The following is a 22,433-nucleotide window of genomic DNA, read 5'->3' as shown; positions in this document are numbered from 1 at the left end:
AGGCAAGACCTAAAAAACTGACACTACTTGCAATAAAACGATTACCTCTCGGAGGAACATTTTAAATGGCATCGCCAAATATGCTTAAGGTTTCAAGGTCCTTCTAGCAACAATGGTAATAGATTGTGTTGCAAATAAAATAATGCAGAACAGTACAATGGTGGGTATTGCAACATAAGGGATCAGAATTCAAATGGCACCTGAAAAAGCTCCCAGCAGTATCTTCCAATGTTAATTAGAACATTGGAATGTTGGAGAGCTCCACTGAAGACAATGGAGTGCTCCGGGCTTCTAACAGCTGGTAGAAGCCCGGAGCATCAACATTGCAATGTTTGTGCTGTGAACACAGGCCTTACGGAGCCCAAGGGTATTTTAACCCCCTCGGGCTCCATGAAGCCTTTGTTTTACAAATTATAACATTCTGCCCTTTAGGGCAGAATGTTCTCATAGCCTTAGCCCGACGTAACGGTCTCTACTAGCCATTAATGGCCCACTGCCTTGTTAAAGAACTTCACTGAATACTGGAGCAGGCCTTTAATGGCCAGTAGAGCCTGCTATGTTGGGCTATAAGGCTATATTAGAACATAGGAATGTTGGGAGCTCCATTGAAAACAATGGAGTACTGGTAAAAGCCCGTAGCTCCAACATTCCAATGTTTGTGGTTCACAGGTGTTGCTGTGAACAAAGGACTCATGGAGCTCATGGAGGCATTTATTTTAGTTGTTAGAACATTCTGCTCTCTAGTGGCGGAACAGTCTAATAGCCTTGTAGCCCTCTGCACCTGGGCTGTGACGGCCATTAAAGGTCAGCTCCCTTGTTAAAGCCCTCACCTTCAGCTCGGGCCTTTAATTAAGCAGCGGGCCTTTAATGGTCACTATAGCACGCTGTGGCAGGCTATATTACGACAAGCACAGTAGTGATATCTACTAGGAAGTCAGAGCAAATAATCTGAAATACCAGAGGTGCCTCTACTTGTTGGTGGTCACTGAAATGGGATGCAGTGGGGAAATTATCTGGTGCTGAAGGTAACTCTGATCCTAAGAACAGTATTGCAGGTCCCAGACCTTCTCAAGCCAATAAGGTAAGCACTGCAAAGGCTGAGAGATTAGATCACACTTGGTAATCAGTGATAATATACTGATAAAGACTTGACTAAAGATCTGTGGGAAATAAAAATATACTGTACTAGACTTTTGCAGGGAGGGTAGAGGGGGGAGTACATGCAACTGTAGTGTAAGTCTACAGATTGAGCAATAAATAAGCATTGACTAAGCCAATGGTTTTTGCCTGTTGTCTTTGCCAATGCCGATCTACTGTGCTGATGTGGTTTACCATCAGGAAAAAGTGGTATGAATAAGTAAATGTGCAATGATGTATAAGTGTCAACACGCATGGGCAGTATGCGTCATGACACTATGAGAGTGGCCAAGTGGTGACGTATATGCTACTATGCATCAGCACACAATCATAAGTCATGATGCACTGCCAATATTCTTTCATTTTAATTTACTGTTCTAAGATGGCGGTCACCTTTGGTGCATTAACAGGTGCACAAAATTGCGTTTCTAAAAAGGCGAAGCCCAGCAGAAAAATGTAGCTGCCAAGCTCACCAAAACATTAAAAAAAAAAATGGGACGGGCTTGAGAGCAGTTGAGGGGCATGGAGTGTGTAATCGGCAACAAGCCAACAGAATGAAGGTGAGTACTTTTTAAAGCAGAGCAGGAAGGGATGTGTGGGAAACACAACGGACAAGCAGGGGGTGGGAGTTCAGCGCAGGGGTGCGAAGCGGGAAGCAGTACAAATGGGAAAGGTAGAAAAAAGCAAGAAAACACAAACTGCTAAAAGCAAAAGAAAATAAAGTTGTTCCCTGAATTAAAGTAATGAAAGGATATGGCTGAGATACCCGCCACCCCCTCTCAACACAATCCCCAAAGGAGGGAAACCGGAAACAGTTCTTGAAGTTTTTGGAAGAGGGAGGGAGTGACCCTCCTGGCCGTATTTATTAAAACAAAATTAAAACATTAAACAGTTTCATATTAATGTACAATTTCATTACCACATTGCGATGTTTGGCTAACCTTAACAGATTCTCTAATACAGAGGTTCTCCTAGCCGAACTAACATCCTACAAACATTTACTTGAAATTATGAAATTGTACATCCTAACGTTTAAGGGCCAACGGCAAGGTCGTAACCGGTGTCAAGATCCCTAACCAGAAATACCCCCCCCACTTGTGAGGGGCGACAGCACTGAGGCGTACCTCAAGTGCAACTACCAATTTCCCTTTGACTTGACGGGGGCACCAATAAAACTCGACGCCACTTAAAGGTCGTTCGAGGACTCGTGTGAGGTATCTAGAAGGTAGCGTAGACCCCCCCCCAAACCCCGCACAACTTACCACATCTGCCGTCGCAGACGTCACTGGCCCCGGGAAATTCCCCAGAAGGGGGCTGTAACCCCTCCTACACAGGAAGGGGCCTTGACCGCCTTTCCTTTTCTTTCGGCGACCCATCCTTAGAAGGGACCGCCTCCCCGTTGAGGGGCCTATGGCCACCTCTCCCGAGCGCTCCCATCCGTGTTGGGTGACGCCCACTCATAGGGATCTTCCAATTAGTGCTCACCGATCATGACCTTACCGCCCGACCAAAATAAATACGACAATGCTAACTAATCCTATTAAACTAAAAATACATTGGCATTACGACCATATTAAAAGCAAATGAATGAATTTCTTTAATCACAAGACATAAATGAAATAGACCATTCTTTATTACCCACTCAAAATCAACACGATAATACCACGACCTGTAAACGAAATTAGAGTTATCCATCAACTTTTATTCAAAACAACTGGCTGTCATCAGGGGCTGGTGGGTGGGTCAAAATTGGCTCTTCGTTCCGTCTCGAGCTCACGTGCAGCGAGGAGGTGCAGCTTCAGAGCACAGGAACAAGAGGATGCCTTCTGGTCTTGCGTCCCCTTTTATCCGTCTTCAGGGCGGGCGTAAACCCGCCCCTGCCTGCCCCGAGGGCGTGGCCAGCCGCGTCAGTGTCTAGGCCCGCCCACTCTAGGGCGGGAAAAAGCGCGCCCCGGCTACGCCGCTTCGGGCATACCAGCCGAGACACGCTTCCCGCCCAAGATGGCTTCCCGGGGGGATCGAGGTACTCTGCCATACGTGCGGGGGGACCGAGTGGTCGCCCCTTTCCAAAATTCATCCAATCAAAACATGGTAAAGAAATGCTCCAGTGGCAGAACAAACAAAAAATATAGAAAGCATGGAAATGAGATAAATAAAGTCATCTAATCATGAACGAGGAGCTGAACTGAAAGTGCACGTTTCAATGTTTTGGAGACAAAATGTCTTCAACAACACACACCTAAATCGGTCTAGACGCAAGGCTTACAAATGAAATATTGGGTTCTTACTGAAGTGGGAAGATGCTTTTAACATGGAGAAGTTTAACAGCATCCATAAACTACAATTCAGAGGATATTTTTGTCCAGTAGAAGAAACATTATTATCTTCAAGAGAACAATTCAAACATTTATTTAATTAATTTCAAAACTTAGATGTTTAAACACTTTCCTTCAGCCAACTTATAAACGCCAGTAGGAGGTAAGGCAGTGTTCAGAAACAGTAATTGATTCCATTTCAAAACAAAAGAGCCAGGCAGGTAAAGAGCGAAATGAGATACGGTTATAGCTCCATTCATAACTTATGCAGGGATATGAATGCCTTTCCAAGAATACTGCAGACTCCCGCCAGGAACACGTTCTGAGCTTTCAACAGTCGCTGATTTGGCAAAGCACCGACAAGAATCGTGTACAGTTGTAAATTTGGGCACATGTGTAACGCAACTTCCTTCATCACTGAGGTAAGCCGAGGTAGGGAGTGTTAATTTGCCAAAGCTGAAATCTAAATAGTTTAAATGGATTCCAAGCACGAAATTAACAAGCACACCCTGTTGGGCATCAAAATATTTCTGGAGCTAGTAAAAGCGTTGTTGCAACTTGGAACCCTTAAAAAAATGTTGGGGTGGATAAAAGGAGTGAGGATTACAAAGCAACGAGAATAAAAGACACGAAAAGCACAATACATCCACAGGAGTGGTAAAAGTAAAATCGCCATCGGAATTTCTTAGCTAGAAGAACATGAAAATAGTAAGCTAAAGGTTGGGGGGGACCTCGGATATCCACGAAGGTGGGCAAATACCATGCTATATGTATCTTGGTTTAAGTTTAGCTTATTGTAAACTTAACTTTATAGCAATTTAAAGGGCCTATTCGATGAATAATGCCACAATTGATATAAAAACCCAAGATGACATCACCAAACAAATCAACATTCTAGAATGTCTATTGTTGGTGATTGTTAGCGACCCAGGTCTGGGCTATAAACACTGTTACTTCACTGTACACTGGATGACACTTTTTCAATTGTTTCCACTTGAGACAATTTTAGCTTTGCATGCACTGAAATTGGCCCAACAACTCACCCTTAATTCTTTTTAGCATACAAAAGATAGTTACACAGCACAACCTACGAATGCTTGCTGCCTCTTTAAGTCAGGCTTAGCTTTCTATAAGACACTTGCACTATTCTATGGGTGTAAAACGACTAAAGCTTCAGGACACTGAGACTTGTTGCTTCTTTGATTCATCGATCATATGCAGATTATTTATCTCCGCCACTTCCAATTCCTGGACTCTTGTGCTTGAAATCAACTCTAGTCCAAGCAAGCCATGATACAGAAGTTTATTAGTCTGTGTGCTCATACACAGACTGAGTCCTCTCCCAATCAACCTGTAACCGCTATGCCACCTCAAAATTCACTCCCCAAGCTCCCAAAGGGATCTACTTTCAAAATAATCCTTGCCACGGGAGGAGCTAGAACACCACTGCTGAGTTGATCACTGTGGACCCTATCAAGATTTCTAGTAGTGCTACACTCATACTGTTATCTTGTTTAACGGTGCAGTGCTATGATGGTGAATCTGTCACATGAAGTCTAGGGGACCTCCACTTAGAAACACAAGCTGAGAAGTAGGTGTAGGCTCGGTGGAGGGAGGGGGATTAGTGCAGTGGAGTGTACAAGAGGACGTATCTGTTTGCAGGATTTCTGTTGGAGCTTGGGAGCTCCTTTAATTTTTATTTGCACTTGTTCATAGGAATTTCATTTTTGCATCCAGTCGAAAAACAAGACATGATGTTGTAGAGCTATGACTGCCTCGAACATAATGGGAGACTTACATTTTCCAACTCTGCAGGGACATTTCAAGCTCTAGTATCAACTATTACTGAACAAAAATCAAACAACCTAGTGAGACAGGTCAGAAAGCAGAGTGTACCTTCTAGATAAGTCTTCCATTTTGTTGGAGGTTTTATATGGATAAAATAATCCCTTATCAAAGGTCGGCATTAAAGCAAACATGTTACCAACATTTTGCATTTTCTGGGTTTTCATTTCCAGATTGGGTTTGTCCCGTATTTCACTTCATTTCTGTAAAGCCTGTTCTATTTCTAATATGTTCAGTTCACTGCTCTGCGGTCCAGTGAGGTGAACACACCGTTTCTAAACTTTCACACTGGACAGAATGATTGCACAACACCGAGATAAATAACACATGAAGCAGTTTAGCTGGAAGCTCTTACACTGCGGCATTTATTTGGGATAATACACGCTTCCACTGTGTGTTTATAAATTCTTATGCGCTTTTGTATTTATTTATATCATAACATTCTAAATATAAACCATCACATCAATAGGCAAAACACTCTTGTTACAATTAAGATGTATTATCAATGTTGGCCTTTAGCCTAGCTTCATGCTAGACCACACAGCAGGCCATGTATGCTCAAGAGTATCAAACACAAAATGGCAACTCTTGGGAAATTCTCAGCCGAAACAGATGCAGGGAGCAGATTCCTCGACATCAATAATTACAACAATGGTTTTCATTCATGCAATGGCGCCGACAGGTGTACTTACTGCCTTTCCGGATGTTGATAAGCAGATTGCCCTTGAGTACAGTGCAGCCTTGAAGGTTTTGCGCAGATGTAACCGAGTCGATGGTTTTCTCTTCTTCACAGATTTTAGGGCATGGCCCTTCACAAGGGCTACAGAACATGCTGTTGGAAGAAGGCAAGAAGGTAATATCAAACTAAGTGGCTAAGGGGTGGATTAGGATCATACCGTGAACACTGTAAAAGTTAGGAAGAGGACGTTCCTGCAGCGGAATGACTTCTGAGTAACTCAGATTTTAAGGATTACGGTGAGCAAAACATTATGTAACCGCACTTCTGCTCTGTGTGGATGTTAAAGATCACCAACCTTTTTTACCTTGACCACCATATAGCGGGTGCCAGGGTTGTCTGTGCTCCTAAAGTACTAGGCCTGAAACTTTCCAGAAATTATGACTTATGACAGGTCCAAAACTAACATTTCGGCCAGCCAATTATGCAATGTTTTTAACTTCTCCAGAGGTTTTGGGAAATAATTAATGTAAACATGGTTTGCGGAGTTATTGCCATAAAACTGGCCGGGCAACAGAAAGTTTTTTAGAAATCAGTTTTAAGACGTGCTGTATTACCAGCACACCTCCCATTTATTTCTAGAAATGTTGGTAATGCGCTTAAGACAAAAAATGTGGGGAAACCTAATCAAACCCAATACAAATATTCGAAAATAAATACCTGTGTCAATACCTGCCCTCAGCAGACTCATGAGCTTTGACTAACTTTCCTGCCACCAGGTAGATTTCCAGCCCCTTTTTAGAAATGTAAAATACCAAAACAGGTGTTTAGAGTGCCAAATAAAACATCCTGCATAATTTACAAAGTTCAAACTAGGCCTACATGCCAAATGCAGAGAGAAATAATACAGAACATTTTATATTTAGTGTTCTCGTATGATGCATACCTAGGGGGTGGGAGGGAGAGGGCAAGGCTTGCAATTCACAGGGCAGTAGGAAGATGCAGGAAGTGCATTGTGCTTGGATCACACATTTCTTCAAATGTTACAAAGGAGGTTTTGGCGAGGTGCAATGGTTCCAATACACTGTTGATAGAGAAGCTGGAGGAAAGCATACTAAAGTTCTCATTGCTTGTGTACTACTGAAAGCAGCCTAGACAATTGCAAGAGCCCTGGTGACCTAAAGTAACTGAGCACTTTTCCCCTGAAGTTTTACACGGACTTCATAGCCAGCTCCTGTTTAAAATGCTACAAGTGCAATACACCACAAACTATCGAAAGCCGCAGAAAACATGTCAAAAGCTTGCACTGGATCGAGGCTCCTACCCAGCGCAGCTTGATGAAGAGGGAACACCGATCACCTTCAGCGAACTAAGAAAATAAGCATAAACTCCCCGACATAGAACTATACAACTTCTTGAAAATCAGAACAACACTGTTAAAAACTAAATTAGCAAAACATAAGCCGACAGGCTTTCAATACATGACGAATATCAATAGAGTTGGTCACCAGGTATCACATTTCTACAAGCTACTTTGCCCCAGCGCCACCAAGATTAACGACAAGGCAACCACATATTGGAAAAAACAACTAGACACCTCACTCAGCGAGAAGGAACACCATCTCCTCTGTGCCTCCTCCGCTCAAAACAATATCTCACCAGTACTAGCGCAGATAAAATGTTGGCTCCTGCACAAGACTTACTGGATCCCGGGCCTGGGGCATCAGGGAAAATTACCTGTGCTGGAATTGCAACAAAGAAAAGGGGGACCTAGCCCACCTTATCTATGAATGTACCAAAGTTAAGAGATTCCGGGAGAAAATCTACATCTTCATAAACAAAGCTCTGGGGTGCACACTAAAACAAAATTTCTCTACACTCACCACAGCTTTCATGACGACACAAATAGACTCACAACAAAACAGAGACCTAGTAGATCTCCTACGGACGGCGGCAGTTAAAATAGTACTCACCAAATGGAAAGACATATTCAAGGCAACCTTCAAGGATTGGCTCAACTGGGTAACGTATCTCAGAGGGGCTGATAACACTGCCCTGCAAGACTCACCATGGAGAAAAACCTCGAGGGGAATGTGGACCTCATTGGACAAATGCCTGGACCCCTACGAACCCCGGTGAACAGAACCAGCAAAAGGGACCCAGGGGCCCCACACAACACCCCCACAAGATCGCAACATAAACTAGAAGGACGCAAACCACTGGCACACTAAGGCTTCTTCTCTCTCTCTTACTTTCTACCCTTTCCCTTTTCAATCATCTCTATTCTCTTAACGGGCAGTGCATAGGGGGGGGGGGGGGGGGGACAGCCAACCAGATATACTGTATAATTGCATTCCTGAAAAACCCAGCCAGTGTGGGCTGCCACCCTGTAACGATGTAGCGTTGATGATTACATGTACAAAAAAATCAATAAAAATATGTCGAAATAAAAATAAATAATAATAATAAAGGAACATATGTAAAACTCTTCAGAGGCACAACTAGACTCAAACTTCAGCAGGATCAGAGGGGAGAAGCGGACGTGGTTAACAGTGAGGGAGAACACATCATCATAGCCAATTAAGAATTGATAGTGAGGGGATACCTTCGCTGTCCTGGGGCAATAGGTAACAGGCAGTCATTCTTGTGAGGATATATGTGGTGAATCGTGCAATTTAAAGTGCACTAGGTCAGTAAAATTATTCTCAGCATAACACAATTAAACAATTTACAGGGGTTTGGAGATTTCAACAAAAAAGGAATTTTGGTAAAATGAATGGCAACTGTTCTTTTTTAATACACAGTGGGCCAGTAGATCGAGTACAATGTAGAATGCCAGGTTCTAGTGTATGGCACAAACTAGTGTGCTTGATGGTGAAGTAGGGGGGCTACAAGTTTGAAGTGGGGGTGTGATAAATCTGCCTGGTGCCACACCCCTCCCTTCTGGAGACATCCTGCTGCACAGGCATGCTTGGGTCGGTCAGAGGCCAGGCCCCTCTTGCATCAGGACCAAAGACCATCAAGGGTAAAGGTAAAGCTGTTGTTACTACACCCACAGCAGATCATTTTAAGAAACAGTTTTTACTACAATTGTGGACAGCTTTCTAGCCCGTGCAGGGGGCATCTTGAATGATGAAACAGCTATCAAAGAGCAACGGCTCTCTAATCCATCTAATGTTCCGATAATTGGCAGCAGAGCCAATTTGCTAACTACTGAGGAACACTATCAGACACTATTTGTGCCTCCCCTCATTTACCTCGGCTGTGCCTCCCCCCCACCCCCCACCTTTGTAGACAGTAGATACTGTTGCAGCGCCTTATCCCTTGGAGGGGTCATATGTCACGCTGGTGGGCAAACTGGTTGCCGAAATAATACACTTTTTACCAAGAATAACTTCTATTCAAGAAAAACTCTCCCAGCGGCGGTTAGTGACAAAAAATGGTAGGGCACACAGGCAAACTCACAAACACACACACACACACACATACAGTCACAATCATAAACACACCAACACAATCAATCACACAGAGTCAGGAAGGCAAAAAAATATAAACGTTTAATTTACCTTGCAGCACGTCCTCACCTCTCCAGTCTGTTGCTAGGACTCCTCCAAGCAAATAAAGTGAGGTTGGAAAGCACACAGCACCTTATCCAATCCAGACGATGCTCAGAGCAGTGTTTGGATTGGCTGGAGAAGGCTGGCTCTGCGCTCCGAAAGGCACTGGATCCCTGTGCCTGCTCTCCAACCCAGAGAGTTTGAACTGTGCATGTTGGTTTGGCCGTAGCAAGGTAGCCGGCCAAACCAACATGCACACTTCAAAGTGAAGGGGCCACTTGCTATTGCTGTCAATCGACAGCAATGACGCACTTGCCCCGCCCTACCTTCTCAACTCGGCACCAAGCTGGAAAAGTAAAATGGTAATAAAATAATTTTCATCACCATTTATTTTCCAGCTTTTTATGCAGCAATGTGTGGGGGGCAACGCTCCTCAATTAGTATGGAGGCATCGCCATTAGGCTCTCCTCAATTGAGCAATGGCGTAGTTTACTTTTCTCACCAACACTTGTAACGCCTCTACCATGCCTCACAGTGTCAGTGGAAATGTTGTCCCTGATCTCTCTATGCAGACAGACTGCATTAGGGAACAACCTCTAGTTATTACGTTTCGTAACTGAATTTGACCAGCGCACAACTTCAGCACAGTCTCTAATCATTCTTATTATGACCAAAGATCTCTACGTCGAGCAACCTAAGCTGATTCAACCACCTTCCCATCAACAATTACTGCTGCAAAAGGCAATTTGCCTCCACAAGCCACCCCTTACACTATGGACTTCATGCGTCAGGAGTTAGAAAGAGGACTATATAATAATTAACTTCAGAAATAGGTTTCTGCTGAGCAATTCTCCCTCGAGGCCTTTGGATAAGTTTTGAAATCAGGGATTTATGTTGTCTCACTTGACCATTTTTACAAACCTGACAAAATGCATGCAGTCGATACCCCTCACCCATTGAACGTTTGTTTACCCAGCAGACTTAATGGTCCAACACAGTAACTATTTTCGCCTCCATGGTGGATGCCATTGATAGGGGTGGAAAGAACTAAGTAATTTGACTCAGCGGAATTCTGCGGAGTTACATAAAAACTCTGTAAGATTGTGCAGAGTTCCAACAGGCAGAAATAGTTAAGGGTTGCAGCTCATGCTGTGATTTAGCGCCATCAGTGCATTCCATGCTGAAAAATCAGTGCAAACAGAACCACACGGCGTGCCAGAGAACGCAGCTACTAAAGTTGATTTTGCTGCTGCTCGATTTAATTTTCTACTCAAGCGTCAGCCTTCTGACCGCGAAAAGCTGCGACCACCCACGTTAGAAAAATATCCAGAGATTTCCTTCTAGTGACCAGAAATCGTGGTAGGGGATGCTAAATGTCGTTTGCCAACTTACTATTCTAGAGCCCTGTACGAGAAAAAATTCTGACACACGGGGATTGGCAATATCTGTCCTGAAGAGTGACACTGCGTCACCGGAATTCCACGGCTGAACTGAATATTTCACCCACCCCTACTATTGATTGACGCCCACGTGGACAATCTTTGACCCACATGGTTTTTTAGAATCTTTTTTATGGGAGGTCTACTTTTGCAACATCAAGGTATAGCTCCCAGTACCGCAGGGACAGATCGGATTTTTCTGGTCTTGGGGCTATTTATTTGATCTTGAGATGTGACCGAGATTACCTACAAATTGCACAATGCAGAGTGGTAAAATTGAATTAATTCACACCACATCATTATATTTCAAAAAACCTGAGCAACTGATAAAGTTTTGACACAAAAGGTATGGTTTAATTGCTGTTCCCGCAAAACCTTCCAGTTCTGGTAGAAACAAAGGTGAACTGGTGGGCTGGATCTCCCATGTTCTATGTTGTTATGAGCAGGAACATGATACGGAAAACATAGATTGCCGATGCACTCTAACATTGAGTAAACAGATTGTTTAGTAACAATTCATAACAGTTCAAAAACCACTTGGCAGAAGTGACAAAAAACTCCAACAGATGCGTAAATCTTGGAGTCTTTAATGCAGAGTACAGCCAGCCGACACGTGTTTCATCGCCTTCGCGATTCCTCAGGGCTAGATGGCCGTGTCAACGTAAAAAAGGTCGCTCAGCTGGTGATAATTCCGACCCAGCCGGGCCCTTGACCAATGACACTCAGTTCGAGTGTATCCAGCAACGATTATATCCTTTGTTTATGTAAGTGTTAACACGAAATATAAGATAAGGCTCGGAGGTCACCCGATATGTTTCAAACGGTGGTTGGAAGTTCTCAGAAATTACAACGAGTACTATTTTGCGTCTAGTTAAAAGATACCGGTTGTGGTCTCTGTCGAGCGGACACCAGGCTGAAATCAGAATCGGAAAGCCAATCCGTGTGCGGCTCTCTAAGCGTCTCCGGCGAGTGCACCTCCTCCGAGCTCTGTTCAGAGGAGCTGGAAAGCTGGAGCAGCTGCCAAACATGGTAGGTATATTAAATGGGATTCAGTCAATCCAAACATCCTGCTCAACGAACTAGTTAACCACATTTGTGATGAGGTTTTACATTGTCTAGCTGAGGCTCCTTTAGCTATAAGCATGTTCAAAGCTTTTCAATGTATCTCTAATTCAATTGCTACCATTTTGTCCTCTAGCAAGGCTTATCATCTATCTGGCAAGAGCCATAGATGGTTTGATTATACCTGTTTCAAGTTAGGCTGTAAACTGAATCTCACCCTAAAGCGTGATCACAGAGATAAAGATGAGATTAAGAAGCTAAGGATAGACTATAAGATAGCTTCCCAAAACACAAAAGGTGTTATTCGCGACAAGACCCAGGAGAATCTGGATTTACCCAGTGCTACTAATGGTCACAGCTTATTCTGGCAAGTTGTTAACATTTCCTTTTGCCAAGGGCCGGCTGTGCACTTGGTTTCCCACATCACCTTGGATGTCTGAGAGAAGTACCATCTATGGTTCTTCCTAAAAACACAATTCAATCTTCAGGTAAACACATGGCTTTTGACTTAAGTGAAGTTACTAAAGCAATCCAGGATAGTCCCGGTGGAAAAGGCTTCGGCCACGGTGGATTACCCCTCTACTTCTTAAAACAGAACTTAGACCTGAGGGCTCTGATCATAATGAATGTTTCAAATGCTGCTATGTAACAGCACTATTCCCATTTCCTGTATGGATTCCATCATCGTCCCATACTTTCAAAAAGGCAATTGTGGCCACTTGTGTTGTTATCACCCGACTTCCCTTATCCACTGTCTGGTAAAGTATCACATAGAATAATACTGGAAAGGATTGTGTGCCATGCGTCAGCCAATAATATCCTTGCTAAAACTCAATATGGTTTTAGAAGTGGGCTAGGTACAGTCCAACCAAGCTTGAATCTCAAGCTTCTGATCTCAAAGTTGAGTTTCTAGCAGGACCCTCCATCTGGCTTCATGGACCTTCGCATGGCACTTGGTTGTGTCAATAGACCCAAGCTCTGGTCCATATTGGCTACACTGGTTATTGATGAAGAGAGTTGGTCTACAAAGGTTAGCTATTACAGGAGAGTGAGTGAACCCTATCAGTTACAGGAATGCAACAAGGCTGTGTTTTGGCGACACTCCTATATTTTATACACCAATGGGTTTGATATATCTGAAATCTCTGAATCAAGATGTGGCCAAGGATGGTGATTTGGTGGTCTTTGTTCAAGTGTATGCAAATGGTCCAGTGATCATGGCTTGTACATCCATTGGTTTACAGATTCTTTAAGAGGGTTAGGTGTTTTTGGATAATTTAGATTTGAAACCTGACCTCACAAAGACACACAGTGTCCAACGGGGATAGACATACCAGATCTACTTAATTTTAAAGGTTATGAGATGGAAAAAGTTAGAGTTTTTAAATATCCAGGGATCACAATTGGTGACACAGTCTCTTGAACACACCTTCTGCAGTCCTGGGAATTCCAAGTTTCGTCATCGTTGGGTGCACTGTTTAGGTTTGCAACCAAAATGGGTCCATTAACCTGTCCCATGTTATTATGGACGTTTGTAGGCGCAGGTGCATTTCTAAGGTTATTAGTGAGGCCGGCATTAGGTATCTTCTTCACTCATCACCTTGGCAGGTACTAGAACCTAGGTTCTGAAATAAATTACTAGGTCTCCAGCAAAGTACCCCATATAAGGCATGTCACAAAGATCTTAGGCTGACCTAGTTAGGAGAAAGACTTGGCATAGCTCCACTTTTGCTCTAGACTCCAGTCTGGTTCAAACCTGTGCACATAAGTAGCTGGAAAGTTATTTTTGACTGTATCAAGATGGAGAAGTTTTTAAAGATACCTTGGTTTTTGAAGAAATCATGGGAGAACCTGGGCAGGAATTATTTTTACAATCCGGCTTATTACTGGGAAAGTAAAGTTGTGGATTTAAAAGTTTGCATGTCACTCCATATTAACTGGAGAAAGTCAGGAAGTCAAGCCACACATAAAAATAAGCAAGGTATTGAAGGAAAATGCTACTTACCAGTATGCATCTGTTCTTGGCATGTAGAGCTGCAGAGTTGTACACTTAGCATTAGATCGCCACATGGTGTTGAGCTCGGATGTTTGCATCTTGTTGTCGTCTTGGAAGAAGTCTTTTGTAGTCACGAGATAGATGACTCCTCCCTTGGACGATAGTGCGCATGGGCATCGGCTCCATCCTTAGATTGTTTTTCGCCATGATGGGAAATGATGGAGTTAGTAGAAATAAAGAAGGGATGTCCATGTATATATCTATCTAGGATGAAACTGGAACAGATACAGGACCTGGGGAGGCGGGAGGGTGTGTACAACTCTGCAGCTCTACATGCCAAGAACAGATGCATACTGGTAAGTAGCATTTTCCATTCAACGCATATGAGCTGCAGATTGTACACTTAGCATAGATTGTGCAGCAGTGTCTCCCCTAGCGGTGGTCGCCTGTATCTGTTGCAATATTTTGAAAGAGAGTTTTTAGAACAGCTTGGCCTACTGCAGCTTGCTGCTTGGCTTGCACATCAACATAGTAGTATTTAGTGAAGTTGTGTGTTGTAGACCATGATGCTGCCTTGCAGATGTCTTCTAGGGGAATGTTTCCTAAGAAAGCCATAGAGGCTCCTAGTTTGAGTGTGGAGTGCGCTCTAGGAGGAACTGTTACTGTACGTTTTGCTTTTTGATAGCATATTTGTATACATTTTACAATCCACCTTGCAATACCAGCTTTAGAGATGGGGTTGCCCTTATGTGGTGGAGAGAAAGCTACAAACAATTGCTTTGTTTTGCGAAAGGACTTGGTCCTATCTATATAATAGAGAAGAGCTCTTTTAACATCTAGTGTGTGTAGAGCTCTTTCTGCTACAGAGTCTGGGTTTTGGAAAAACATTGGTAACACAACAGATTGGTTTATATGAAACGGAGTAATGAGTTTTGGAAGGAATTTAGGATTTGTTCTGAGAACCACTTTATTACGGTGTAATTGTGAAAATGGTTCTTGTATAGTGAAAGCTTGATTCTCACTAACTCTCCTTAGAGAGGTAATAGCTACTAAAAAAGATGTTTTCCGTGTGAGGAATTGAAGTTCACATTTGTGTAGAGGTTCAAAAGGTGGTCCCATGAGCCTTGTAAGAACAATGTTTAGGTTCCACACTGGAGAGGGTGGTAACCTAGGAGGAATGATTCTTTTAAATCCTTCCATAAATGCTTTAATAGCAGGCACTCTAAATAAAGACAGATGTCGTCTATTTTGTAAATATGCTGCAATTGCTGCCAGATGTAGGCGTATAGATGAATATGCCGAATTACATCTTTGTAAATGAAGAAGGTAGCAAATGATATTTTGGATGGAAGCATCGTGGGGATCAATTTGGTTATTGTTGTAGTAAATGTCAAATCTTTTCCATTTAGCAGCATAGCAAGCTCTAGTACTAGGTCTTCTGGCTTCTTTAATGATATTCATACAGTCTGGTGGTAGGTTAAGAAAACCAAACACTAAGACCTCAGGAGCCAGATTGCCAGATTCAGTTGGCTTGGGTCTGGATGTCTGATGTCTCCATGGTTCTGCATTAGCAGGGATTGTGTCAGACTCGTTTTTGGTGTGGAACTAGGGACAGTTCAAGCAGTGTTGTATACCACGGTTGACGTGCCCATGTAGGAGCTACTAAAATCAGTTTGAGCGACTGTTGTCGTAGCTTGCGCACTATTAGTGGTAGTTGCGGAAAAGCGTACGCAAATCTGCCTGACCTGTTCATCCATATCGCATTGCCCTTGGACAGCTGGTGTGGAAACCTGGCGGCGAAGGTTGGGCATTTTGCGTTTTCGTGTGTGGCGAACAGATCTAGGTCTGGATGACCCCATCTGTGAAAGAATGGTAGAAGAACTTGCGGATGTAGTTCCCATTCGTGAATTTGTTGTGTCTGTCGACTTAACAAATCTGCTATCTGATTGTGAACTCCTGGAAGGTTTTCTGCTCACAGATATATGTGTTGTGGAATGGCCCATGTCCAAATGTTCTGTGCAAGCTGGGACAGCTGTAGAGAGTGAGTCCCCCCCCCCCTGTTTTTGTATATAGTACATGGCTGTCATGTTGTCCGTCCGGATTAAGACAGCTTTGTTTTGTACTTGTACTTGGAATGTTTTGAGCGCTAAGAATATTGCTAGCACCACTAGGTGGTTGATATGGAACGATCTTTGTTGAATGGTCCATTGCCCTTTAGTTGTATGATGTAGGAGATGGGCTCCCCATCCTGTGAAAGATGTGTCTGCTGTAAGTATTATTTGTGGAAGAGGTTTGAGGAACGGCCGCCCTTTTGTCAAGTTTTTGGTGTTCCACCACTGCAGAGAGCGATGTGTGCAGCTGTTTACCAACACCAGGTCTGTTAGTTGTCCTTGAGCCTGATTCCACTGTTGTGCTAGACATTCCTGTAACGGACGCATTTGCAGTCTTGCATATGGTACAATAAAGATGCAAGATGCCATCATGCCTATTTGTCTCATGAAGACTCTGGCTGGGAGAGAGTGTTGATGTTGAAACTTTGTGACTAAGGCTTGAATGCTCTGTATCCTTGCTGGACTGGGATACGCTAGAGCTGTAGACGTGTTTATTGTAGCCCCTAAATATTGATGTACATGAGAGGGCTGTAGGTGCGACTTGGTGTAGTTGATTGTGAACCCTAAGTTGTGCAATATTTGAATTGTTTGATGTGTGTGTTGGACGCACTGTTTGAACGACTTTGCTTTTATGAGCCAATCGTCTAGATATGGGAAGACATTTATCTGTTGTCTTCTGAGATGTGCGTCTACTACTGCTAGGCACTTTGTGAACACTTTTGGTGCAGTTGTTACCCCGAATGGAAGGACTTTGAATTAATAATGCTGTCCTTCCAGTACAAACCTCAGATACTTCCTGTGGGAAGGATGTATGGGAGTGTGGAAGTAGGCGTCCTTTAGATCTAGTGTTGTAAGGAAGTCGCCTTGTTGCAGCAATGGGAGCACTTGTTGTAAAGTGATCATATGAAAATGATCTGAGTGTATATATTGATTAAGGGGCCTGAGGTCGAGAATTGGTCTCAGTGTACTGTTCTTTTTGGGTATTAGAAAATACAGCGAATAAACCCATGTTCCTTGATGTTGTAAAGGAACTATTTCTATTGCGTTCTTTTGAAGAAATGATAGGACTTCTTGTTTGAGCAGTATAAGATGTTCTGCAGACATTGGACGCTGCCTGGGTGGTATGTGTGGAGGGGTAGCTGTAAGTTCGAGGCAGTAGCCGTACTGGGTAATTTGTCTTACCCACTTGTCTTTTGTGATGGAATTCCAGACCGGTAGGAACTGTGTTAGTCTGCCCCCCACAGGAGTTGAGTGCTGTTGGGGGAGCAGAGGGAAGTCCCTGTTTTGTGGTGGAAGAGGTTTGATTATTGTTGTTACCTCAACCTCTTCCTTTATTGTTGTTGCCTCTATAGCCTCCTCTAAAATATCCTTTACTGGAGGATGTCTGTGCATTCAATTTGAAGGAAGATATATTGTCTACTCCAGTCTGTTTGGAGCCTCCTCTATAGAAGAAGAGACGAAAAGAACTTCTCAATCAATTAATCAATATATTTGTAGAGCGCGTTACTAACCCGCTAGGGTCTCAAGGCGCTGGGAGCTGAGGGATCCGCTACTGCTCGAATAGCCAGGTTTTGAGTAGTTTCCTGAAGGAGAGATGGTCCTGGGTCAGTCGTAGGTGGATGGGTAGGGAGTTCCATTTCTTGGCCGCCAGGTAGGAGAAGGATCTTCCTCTGGCAGTGGCTCTGCGAATACGTGGGAAGGTGGCGAGGGCTAGGCTGGTCGAGCGGAGCTGGCGGGTGGGTGTGTAGAATGTCAGGCGGTTGTTGAGGTACTTGGGGCCCAGGTCGTGGCGAGCCTTGTGTGTGTGGGTGAGGAGTCTAAACGTGATTCTCTTGTTGACGGGGAGGCAGTGCAGGTCTCTCAGGTGGTCAGAGATGTGGTTGTGGCGGGGGATGTCCAGGATGAGTCGTGCAGTGGCGTTCTGTATGCGCTGGAGTCTGTTCTGTAGTTTGGCTGTGGTTCCCGCGTAGAGGGTGTTCCCGTAGTCCAGTCGGCTGGTGACGAGGGCCTGGGTGACCGTCTTCCTGGTTTCGGTGGGGATCCATCGGAAGATCTTCGGAGCATGCGCAGGGTGTTGAAGCAGGATGTCGAGACGGCGTTGACTTGTTTGGTCATCGTGAGGGAGGAGTCCAGGATGAAACCCAGGTTGCGTGCGTGGTCCGTTGGCTTGGAGGGCGATGCGAAGGGCAGGGGGCCACCAGGAGTCATCCCAGGCGGAGGGTGATGATCCCAGGATGAGGACTTCCGTTTTGTCTGAGTTCAGTTTCAGGCGGCTGGTCTTCATCCATTCTGCGACGTCTTTCATTCCTTCCTGGAGGCTGGCTCTGGCGGTGGCGGGGTCGTTGGTGAGGGAGAGGATCAGCTGGGAGTCGTAAGCGTAGGAAATGATGTTTAGGTTGTGTTGGCGTGCGATGGCTGCGAGGGGGCTCATGTAGACATTGAAGAGGGTGAGCCTGAGCGAGAATCCTTGAGGTCGAGAATCTAGCTTGTGTGGATTGCAAAGCTCCCATAGATTTGGCTGTATCGGTATCTTTCTTCATTTTCTCAAGTGCTGTGTCTACCTCTGGTCCAAACATTTGATGTTGGTTGAATGGCTGATTTAAGATGGTAGTTTGAACTTCCTGCTTAAATCCTGAAATGCGTAGCTACGCATGACGTCTAAGTAGGACACTTACAGTTCTAGATGCAGTGTCTGCTACATTAAGTGGGCACTTGATTGAGGCTTATGAAATTAATTTGCCTTCTTGTATAAGGTTGTTTGCCTGCGCCTTATATTGGTCAGGTAGATGTTGTAGTAATGTCTGTAACTGATCATAGTAAGCCCTGTCATATCTTGCAAGGAGGGCTTGTGTGTTAGAAGTACGCCATGTATTGGTAGCTTGTGCAGCTATCCTTTTGCCTGAAGCATCTATTACCTTAGATTCTTTATCAGGGGGTGGTGCTTCACCTGATGTCTGCGAATTTGCTCTTTTTCTAGCATTTGACACAACTAGGGAATCTAAGGGTAGCTGTCCTTTAATGTAGGCAGGATCCCCAGGAGCAGGCCTGTACTTTTTCTCAATTCTAGAGTTTAGAATCCTAGCACGTACAGGATCTTTAAATACTTCTGGAGCATGTTTGATGACCCCTTAATCATAGGAAGAATTTTAATAGACCTTTGTGATTGTTCAAACGTATCTAATATAAAGTCTTCCTCTGCCTCATCTGAATGCATGGTGAGCCCATGATAGATGGCACCTATTCAGTAAGTGCCCAAAACCAATGTTGTCTTCTGGGGGAGAAGGTTTTGATGGATATGAATGTGGGTCAGGAATATCTGGCACATCTTGTGGGTTTGGGTACTCCCAATCTGGATCATCAACAGGGTAGGGAAAAGGCTCATCTGGGTCTACCCCTACCCCTATGCTATACTCATCATCATTTGGAGGTGTATATGATGAAGAATGAGGAGGAGAGTTTTCAGGTGAATTTTGAGGTGAAATGTTAAGAGGAACAGGAGAATAAGGAGAAGGAAGTATAGGAGAAGAAGGGTGCATAGGAGATGTGGCGGAGTCCTTCTTCTTGACAGGCACTGCAGGTGTAGGTGCTGTGTCTGATTTCCTCTTCCTGTGTGGTGTAGTGGATACATGACCTGTCCTTGGGTCAATGTAGATCTTCTTTTGTAGAGGATCAGGTTGGAAAAGGTCTTCTCCTTGCAGACCTTTGCCAGCGCTGATTTTTTCGGTTCTGGGCGTGGTTGCTGCTTGTCTTTAGCCTTAGGAGTTGTTACTGTGTCCTTTGGCGTAGATTTCTGCACTGAAGCTATTGTTTTTAGAGTTGTAGGCTGTTTCGAGGACTTGAGCGCATCGGAATCAGGCCTTGTAGGTTTCGGTACCGAAGATATTGGCTTTGAAGTGGAAGCTGGTCTCATCGGCCTCGAGGCGTCAGATGCTGGCTTCATATTTTTGTCTTTAGCAGTCGACTGTTTTGGAGGCGGGACTTCTTTCGGTTTTGGTGCCGAGGGAGCTGGTGGGATATGCGACTTGCTCGGTAAGGAGCTACCGGAGGCTTGAGTATTTTCTTCGGAGCCGGGCTCGATGGCAGGCCTTTAGAAGTGTTTTTTCGGACGCGACTGGTGTGGACCTTTGCCTTCGATTTGGGTGGTGGGTATGGGGCAGGGGCAGTAGTAGTCACGCGCTGACCCGATTTTATGGAGTCATCGGAGCTGTCTGTCTCGGATACGATTTGGAGATAGTCTGAATCTTCTTCGGGAACGAGCGGAACTTCTTCGTTGAAGATATCCACCGGTTCTGGAGCCGATCTCTGCATATTGTGTCAACGGGCCCTCCGATCTCAAAATGTCTTATTGGATCGAAGGGACGCACAGGCTGTGCAGCTGGATTCGTCGTGTTCTGGTGACAGACCTCGTGCTGGTCACTGTGTAGAAACTTTGCTCCACACTTGGGGCATCTTTTGAATGGCGTCCTTTCCATGAGGTGTAGGCCTCATGGCATGGATAGGCCGAACAGCCCGCGTCAATGACCAGAATTGAGCTGATGGAGTCAAGTCGACGTTTATCGATATCGAAAGTAGTTTGGTGAAGTTTGAATACGTTTTTACGCCTCGAAGTACTTGAAAAGTAGATTTCGAACTGGAGCGGAAAAGTTTCATCCGAACCCAGTGGCGGAAAAAACAATCTAAGGATGGAGCCGATGCACATGCGCACTATCGCCCAAGGGAGGAGTCACCTATCTCGTGACTACAAAAGACTTCTTCCAAGACAACCACAACATGCAATCATCCGAGCCCAACACCAGGTGGCGATCTAATGCTAAGTGTACAATCTGCAGCTCATATGCCTCGAACACCTATTTTTCCACTTGTCATATTAATCTACGACATATGGTTAATGACAACATTTAGAATTGGCTCCATTTACATTCTTCTTTCTTTCCCTAAGGGCTTGATTATTCAGAATCTGATAAAACTAAAGAAAAAAACATTAACATACTATTGAACATCTTTTATCCATATGAAATTTTAGAATATTGGTACCAAACCATGCACGTTCAGCAAATTTATTTCGGTCTTGCTCTGCCCATGCTGGTTTTACCAGCACACAAAATCTATATTTTGTTCACAGAGTAAGATTTTAGCATAGAAGGCAACGTATACAAGTTATTTGTGCATTCTTTAGTCAAAGGACAGTTTAGAACATTTGTAGCAAATCATGCAGGTTAAGCAAATTTCTTTGTTTATTCCTCTGCACATGCTATATTTGATTGCATCTAATATTCTTCTATTATTTACGGAATAAGATGTTAGTATAATTGACATATCCTTTACTGCCAGGATGAGGATTTCTCATGTTAAAGCTCTAAAATACATATAATACTGTATTCTGTGGTACTTTAATATTCAACTCCCATCAAATATTCTTGGCTTTGAAAGGCTTGGTTAGTCCTAAAGCCTAAAAACCCAACCTATGGTTTGAAGGAACTGTTATAATAACATATATGAAGAGCACAAACTGAGTACTCAAGCATTATTAGTCATGGTAACCCAATTTCACATATGGACATCAATTTGGGGCTTACAGAGGTAGCAGGTGTTAACCTTTGAACCGACACGGACTGCCCTTGCAACTCCTAGATTCATGGATCGTGAGCAGAGGCAGGATCAGAGGTTTTTTTTCTTTTGCGGACCCTTCTTCCCCTCCACTTGGCCCTAGGAAGCGAATAAGTGATAGTAGTAGCGCAACGAGTAGGAAAAGAGTTTAATCTGTGATGCTGTTGGTGGTCAAAGAGTTGTGATGACACTTCGATTACTTCTGACATATAAGGGCATAAATATCAATGGCAGCAAGGAACCAATACCCAAACATGAAACAAATACATGAACACCAGCAATAGCAGGTTAATGAATAGTAATACCCCTTGGGAAAAGTATCTGGCAATAGTGAATGCAGTTATAATAACTTCCGCTTTCTGAATGTTTTTATAGACGGCATGGGGAGTATATTTCCTTCAAATTCTTAAGTGATAATCACTGATGGAAAGGGGTTGTCCTTTTTTCCAGGAGTGGTTGGACCACTAACAGCATAATAACACAGGAGGTAACTGGATTGTGTTGTTATAAATTATTTGGCAAGGCATTAAATAGGGCAATATTCAGTAGTATCATGGCAAAATACTTTCTGAAAGATTGCTGCATGTATGAGACTAGCATCAGAAAGAAATGGTACTGAATTAGAACAACTGAAGGAGGTTTTGGGAAATCAGGATTGATCATAAATTGAGAAAAAGATTGTGTTGCA

General features: G+C 43.8%; 1 protein-coding gene across 1 annotated transcript in view; it reads right to left on the bottom strand.

The window, feature by feature from the left end:
• The window catches only part of IGF1R (insulin like growth factor 1 receptor), a 1,159,892-nt gene that overhangs the window by 359,266 nt on the left and 778,193 nt on the right, over positions 1–22,433 (bottom strand). The window contains exon 5 of the mRNA XM_086958078.1: positions 5,990–6,129. Coding sequence (XP_086814204.1) covers positions 5,990–6,129 — 140 coding nt within the window. The remainder of the gene's footprint in view (positions 1–5,989; positions 6,130–22,433) is intronic.

Source organism: Lissotriton vulgaris, chromosome 2_1, assembly GCF_964263255.1.
Source record: "Lissotriton vulgaris chromosome 2_1, aLisVul1.2, whole genome shotgun sequence".
In the NCBI taxonomy this organism is placed as follows: Eukaryota; Metazoa; Chordata; class Amphibia; order Caudata; family Salamandridae; genus Lissotriton; species Lissotriton vulgaris.
This window is presented reverse-complemented; position numbering and strand designations above follow the sequence as displayed.